At 38.6% G+C, this 7,296-nt stretch overlaps 1 protein-coding gene across 29 annotated transcripts in view; it reads left to right on the forward strand.

Moving 5' to 3' along the window:
- PICALM (phosphatidylinositol binding clathrin assembly protein) overlaps positions 1–7,296 on the forward strand; it is a 107,285-nt gene that overhangs the window by 97,752 nt on the left and 2,237 nt on the right. For 17 of the 29 annotated variants that reach the window (XM_037732131.1, XM_037732120.1, XM_037732128.1 and 14 more), the window contains one exon: positions 6,157–6,259. The exons of the other annotated variants lie outside the window; for them this stretch is intronic. In XM_037732131.1, the coding sequence (XP_037588059.1) occupies positions 6,157–6,259 (103 nt within the window). The remainder of the gene's footprint in view (positions 1–6,156; positions 6,260–7,296) is intronic. 29 annotated transcript variants of the gene reach the window in all.

Genomic DNA, 7,296 nt, shown 5'->3' on the forward strand with positions numbered 1-7,296 from the left:
TTTTAGTAGAGACGGGGTTTCACCGTGTTGACCAGGATGGTCTCGATCTCTTGACCTCGTGATCCACCCGCCTCGGCCTCCCAAAGTGCTGGGATTTTATTTTCCTTATCTGTAAAATTGTGGTATTACTTTTTGTTCTCTATCATTTTGCTGTAAGGATCAAATGAAAATGCTTGAAAGTGACTAAGACAATTTTAAAAGGTTGCCCTATTTTTAGAAATTGCTCCTATTCCCTGAATTGTCCTTATTCTCTAATTTTAAGAGGACAATTGGGCACAGTGGCTCACACCTGTAATCTCAACACTTTCGGAGGCTAAGGTAGAAGGATCAGTTGAGCCCAGAAATTGGAGGCTGCAGTTGACAATGATTACCACTGTACTCCAGCCTGGGCAACAGAGCTAGACCCTATGTCTGGAGGGAAAAAAAAAGTTTTAGAGAGGTTCAGATACAACATACATCCAAAATGGAATGCTCATAGGTCACTGTGTGGCATCCCCTAAAACAAAATAGGTAATGCATTCAAGGTGACAAGGTTAATGTTGGCATAACTTTGTTATGTTGTTAACAGGCAGAAACCCAAGGTGAGGTTTTGTTGAGCATAAACACAAGAAGCAGTTATTTGTGGTACTGGACTTAACCCAAAGGACAGACCCCTGCATGTGTATAGTAGAGAAATCTTGTCTTTTAGCCCTGTCCAACAGAGGAAGCTGAGAAATAGCATTATCTTTAATATAAATAAATGAAATAAAGTGCTGTATATTTATATCCCTAAGCAACTGGATTCAGTGTACCATTAATGGCCTGGCCATGTTCTAAACATTACTCCAAAACAGCCTAACTGTTCTGTGACTCAGTGTCTTTGTGGAATCCTGTTTAGTAGCACCATGGTCTCTAAATGTTTTGATTACACAGCAGGATTAGGAAAACATGTTTGAAGCATTATCTTAGCCTGTTTGTGCTGCTGTAACAATACCATAGACTGGGTAGTTGATAAAGAACAGAAATTTATTGGCTCACAGTTCTGTGGACTAAGAAGTCTAGTATCAAGGTACTGGCATTTGTCAAGGGCCTTCCTGGTGCATGATGACATGGTGGAAGGCATCACATGACAGGCAGAAAGGCACAGAGAGAAAACAAAAGGGGGCAAACCCACTCTCTTGAGAACCCAAATACTTCTTAAAAGTCCTAACTCTTAATACCATTTACAATAGCAGCTAAATTTAAACAAGAGTTTTGCAGGGAACAAACACTCGAAACCATAGCAAGCGTGTAGCATTATTGTGTGTATTAATAGGTTACCTTCATATATTTCTACCTGCAATATATGAGGTACATTAAAAACATGAAAAAATAGGATTTTTTTTTTTTTTTTTTTTTTTTTTTTGAGACAAGAGTCTCGCATTGTCACCCAGGCTGTAGTGCTATAGCATGATCTTGGCTCACTGCACTCTCCGCCTCCTGGGTTCACGCGCTTCCCCTTCCTCAGCCTCCCGAGTAGCTGGGACTGCAGGCGTGCACCACCACACCCAGCTAATTTTTTTTGTATTTTTAGTAGAGACTGGGTTTCACCATGTTGGCCAGGATGGTCTCGATCTCCTGACCTTGTGATCCACCCTCCTCGGCCTCCCAAAGTGCTGGGATTACAGGTATGAGCCACCTCACCCAGCAAAAATAGGAATTTTTAAAATAGGGCAGTTGTAATAATTTCTTTGTACATCCCACTTTTGAGACTGTTTTTAGATGGAGCTTGTCACCAAAAGGCATTTTAATTTAGCACATTTTAGAATGCTTACAATGTGTAAGTGACTGCTAGTTGTTGAACAAGAGACCGATAAAGTGGTTCCTACACCTGAGGAGCCTAAAGGTGAGTGTAATACAGATACACAAGTGACTGGTTGATGATGGAGTGAGAGCCCTTAAAAGAAAGACATACAGCTGAAGAGCAAGAACAACAAAGAGGCAATGACATTTGAGCTAGGCCTGTTATAACTGTAGATGAACATCTGATGTTAGGTAGTAGGGAAGATGGAACTATGAATATTTGAGTGAGTTAATATATGCCAGGCAACATGCTGGTTGCTTATGTTCATTTAATTCTGAAGACAACCATAAGTGGGGATACAGGTTTTGGGCCTGGTATTCTAAACCTAATCTTATAAGAGAGTCAGGATTAGATTCAGATCCATCTTTCTACAAAACCTGGCACTGTCGTTCGACGCAAAGGGAGTATATCCATTTTTCTCTTAAGATGTTGACTTTGCCAGTGCAACAAAAGGAATCTCTACAGCATTGTTAAGTTGCTACCCAGGCTTTTGGATGACTGAAAAATTCAAATGTAAAGATGTGGTATAGTTGGTTCTCTTAAGAATTTTAAGTATAGCCAAATGATAAATATTCAACCATTATCTCATAAGCTTTTAATTGCGCTAGCCTGACTTTCTAAGATTGTTGCTGTTTTCATGTTCTGACATGAATTTTTTTTTGTTGTTTGGTGTTTAACAGGAGTAAAATGAAGGAGTAACCAATTTTGTTTTATGTTATTTAGTCTTTCAGTAGACTTTTTGTTATTGTTGTTTACCTTCTTTAAGCTAGGTGTGTTTGTCCTTTATTAAAGTCAGTTTGAACCAGCCTGAACAATTGTGCAAGATCTTTACTTTAAAAAAATTTTAAAAGCCAGGTGTGGTGGTGCTTGCCGGTAATCCCAGCTACTTGCGAGGCTGAGATGGGGGGATCACTGAAGCCCAGGAAATTGAGGCTTCAGTGACCCATGACTGCATCACTGCACTCCAGCCTGGGTGACTGAACAAGACACTGTGGATAAGATTGTATTAAACACACTCTATCACCAAAAATCATTGCTCTGGATATAAAGCAAAGATTTTGGTAACATTGTATCATATTTTTCTTAAAGATTGATTAGAGTAGTGGAAAAGGAGGAATTCCTTAAAAAATGGAATTTAAGAGATACTGTCATCAACTACTTGCAGATTTTAGCATTTTTATTTATATGCTGCTCTTCTCATTTCATTTTTCTGTACATGAGAAAAGACTATGTATTGGACCAGTAAGACTGACCACTTTAAGACATCTTCAGTTGTGACACAGGTCATTTCGATTTGAACAAACTTATAGCTATACCAATTTTGTTTGGCTGTATGGGAATTTTGGGATAGAGAATGTTATTTGAAGTAAATAGGTAAAGGGTCTTTGGTTTTTTTTTGTTTTGCTTTAATTTTATTTTGCTAGATACCTGGTGTCGTAAGAGTAGAGCTTAACTGGAATGATCAATCATGATTTGTCTTAGTGTCCAGAACAATAAATCACATATGCTCACTTATAAAATTTGGTGAGTTTGTGATTAATGTTAATGGCCATTTTTTGGTTGTTGGTTTGTGTTTTTAATTTTTTATCCTCTAGTGCTTTAACCTTGCCTTTTTATGTTTCTTAGCAACCCTACATCATGTTCTTTAATTTACTCACAGTAATAAGTAGAGTCAAGTCAGCTCTTCAAGTTTTAAAATCCTCCTACTTCTCACCCACCAAGATCCCATTGCCTCTTCATGCTCTTTTGTTCTTGATTTTCCTGAGCAGTAACTGGGCTACTGAAGCACATTTCTTTTCCTTCTCTTATTTACTCTCTGAGGTGACTACTTTCTCACTGGTGCATGGTGTATCTGTGCTTTGGAGTAGATGTCAGGAAGGGGTAGAATGGTCAGGGGTGCTGGGTTTCCCACTCCTTGGAGCTGTGCAGTCAGTCAAGCTAGCCTTGGCTATGATTTCATCTGCTTAATATGGGTATTGATAAGAAACTTATTCCAGGGATGTCATCTTGTTTTCTTATTGGTGGTCTCTATCATGTTTTAGTTTAGCTACATTTTTATGGACTTAAGACATGTGTATGTATGTGTTTTACTAATTTAAGAGACTGCTAGAAGTACTAGTCAGAAGCCAGCTCTTTTTCCCAAGGGAAAATGATCCTTTTCAACATTGTTTATAAACCTCTAGGGCTTGTCTAGCAGTATGCTCACCTATTGAGAATAGATTTGTCTCTTCTGTATTCTTCAGGGGTATTTTACTTTGGGTCAGGTGTTCAGACTGCTACCCTCATGAAAACATGTGACTTAAGAAGGTATTTCAGTGTGGGGCTGTCATAGGAAACTTCAGATTTTAGATGCAGTCTATCTGTGATAAGTAGAATATGCTGTTGCTGTTGTTTTAACTTCAGGTGAAAGAAAATTTGCTTTGGAGATAAACCAAGTTAATCTTGGAGATAAATGTGGATGTTGGACTCCCTCCAGCTTAGTAACCGATGATCACTTTACTTGAAATCATACTGCGTTTGAATGTTCATCTGTGGTTGCACTGAAGAGTGAAGAGAGGGAATCTTTCCAATAGTTACAGCTTAATTTGTCTCTTCATGGATGATATTTGAAACCTCAAGCCCAGGCATGCTGCCCTGTCCCCCATCTGTAGCTGCCTGCGTGATTCCATCATCCTTCCATTTGTCTCTTCCCATTGTCTTTGAACATTTGTTTCTGGGAACAAGATATGGATTAGGAAAATTACTCAACCACAAGTATAACTGATGCCTATAAATGGATCTTGGCATCCAGAACAAACTGTATATACTAGTGATGTAATATTTGCTGAAGCTCATTGGCTGTTCATTTTCTAAATGAGCTAATGAATAAGTGCTTTTCCTAAAAAAAAAAAAAAAAAAAAAAAAAGAGGTAGAAATGAAATCACTTAGGACCAGCAAAGAAATCTTCTATAGGATTTGAATGTTGAAGTATGAATTAAAACTGTTTCCAGTTAGTCAACTTTTATTGCTCATTTGGACATCCCTAAAAGGATAGCTCATTTTCTAATAGTCCTGTGCTTACATGCTTTGCAATCTTATACAGAGGAAGAAAAGGAATTAAGTTTGTTGCAAAGTAAAATGGTTTATGTTTGGTTTGAAATGCTCATGTCAGCTGAATGAAGGGGATACATGTATGAAAGTTAACATCTTCAGGCGCAGTGGCTCATACCTGTAATCTCAGCACTTTGGGAGGCTGAGGCGGGCGGATCACCTGAGGTCGAGAGTTTGAGACCAGGCTGACCAACATGGAGAAACTCCCGTCTCTACTAAAAATACAAAATTAGCTGAGCATGGTGGCGCATGCCTATAATCCCAGCTACTTGGGAGGCTGAGACAGGAGAATTGCTTGAACCCGGGAGGCAGAAGTTGCAGTGAGCTGAGATTGCAGCATTGCACCCCAGCCTGGGCAAGAAAAGCGAAATTCTGTCTCATAAAACAAAAAACAAAACAAAAAAAATTCTGACTTTTCAGCTAAAACTAAGTTCAAGAAAATTTAAAAAATTAACGTCTTTGTTCTTAAGGAATAGTCTATATTTGGGAGAATAAAGATACATACTGGGTTCAGTGGTTTACTTGCTTTACAGTATATTCAAATTAAACAATAGAAGCAGATTCTAAGAATCAAGTAAATAAATCCAAATAGCAGAATCAAAGATCTTAAGTATTCCCCATATTCAGGGCAGTATGTGACAGTTACAGTAGGTGACCTAAGGTCCCTTTCACCTCCCGCTGTATGTGTGTCAGTTGCAATGTGTCCAGATAAACGAGCAGGAAGCAACTTCCTGTAAACAGTGTGTGAACTGAGGACAGGACTTTCTACGCTTATAAAGAAAGAAAGGAAAGAATATTGCAGCTAGATGTGTTAAGTCTGGACTGAGGTCAGAGTTTGCATAGCTTTGGACAGATAGCCTAGACACAGGAAACTATGTTCTCTCAATTTCAAAAAATGCAATTATGTATTCCTTCCCCTATCCTCCATAACCCACCCCCCATACACTCAAAATTCTTAACCATGGGTCAGCTTATATCGACCTTTTTGGATAAAAGACTTCATTCCTTTGAAATTTCAGAAGCAAGAGTTTGTTTTCTGAAAAACACATGCCATTGCTTACCTTTTAACTTGACATGTGACTGAAACTTTTGTCTTAACAGTCCATTTTCTACAAAGGCCACCCTTATATTTATTAAAGATGACAAAACAAAAACCACTTCTTCTTTCATACATTTTCTACTTTCATGTTCTGTCATTCTGAGATCTTTTTTTCTTTCCCTCTCTCTGTCTTCTCTTCCCCCAGCTGTCGGCAGCATCCAGTCCCTCCAGTCAAAGTCCTCACAGAGCTTCAGGAAAGGACCCTTTTGCAGAGCTCTCTTTGGAGGATTTCTTATAAATCACTTTAGGTATTGCTGCTTGTTGTGGGAGATGGGGACTTAAATACTTAAAAAGAATTACCAAACACTAAGTATAATCCATACTTCTCTTTCATTTCTTTAAAGGACTCTAGGTTCCCTCTCCTCCTCCTCCTCCTCTTCCTCTATTCTTTAGGTACAAACTGAAAAGATAGGACATAAGGAAAAACAACTTTTGGAAAATATCTTTAACATAATTATTTAATGTAATCTCACGCACTGTTCACAAATGGATGAGATCAGATAAAATTTGCTTTTTAATTAAGGGCAAGTGAATACTTAAGCCCTTCTGCACATGATCCACACTGCCTCTGTTTGCTGGAACACAGTGTAATTTGTTCTTCTTGGGGCTCTAGCCTCCAGTTTAGATATACCTTCTAGATCTTTGGGATTTTATAGTCTTCTGATTTGGCAAGATATTAGCATATCTACTTCAGTAATAGATCTTTGGCTGGGCAGTTTAAGGGAAATCGTGGGTGAAATATCTTTGAACAGTGGTACCCTATTGAAAAGTATTTTTTATGGCTCTTTCGGATTTTTTTTATGTTAATAAAAATGACTTAGTATAATATTATTGTTCCCTTTATTACCTTTAATTATATTTCATTTGGAAATAATATTCAAATTTTGCTTTCCCAAATGAGATTTAGCATGTGGTATTTGTGCTTATGGAGAGAATTTTCTGAACTCATCATGAATATATAGGTCATTGATCTTTCTTCTCCTCCTCCTCCACATGCTGCTCCTCAATTTTTAGTAATTATTTGGCCTGGACATGGTTACTCATGCCTGTAATCCCAGCACTGTGAGAGGCTGATGCAGGAGGATCACTTAGAGCTAGTAGTACAAGGCCAGCCTGGGCAGTATGGTGAGACCCCAGTCTCTACTCTCCACCTCTCCTCCCCACAAATAAATTAGCCAGGTGTAGTGGTGGCACAATCTCAGCTCACTGCAACCTCCACCTCCCAAGTTCAAGTGATTCTCCTGCCTCAGTTTCCCAAGTAGCTGGGATTACAGGCACCCACCAC

This window comes from Cebus imitator, unplaced genomic scaffold (genome assembly GCF_001604975.1).
Source record: "Cebus imitator isolate Cc_AM_T3 unplaced genomic scaffold, Cebus_imitator-1.0 Scaffold442, whole genome shotgun sequence".
NCBI lineage: Eukaryota > Metazoa > Chordata > Mammalia > Primates > Cebidae > Cebus > Cebus imitator.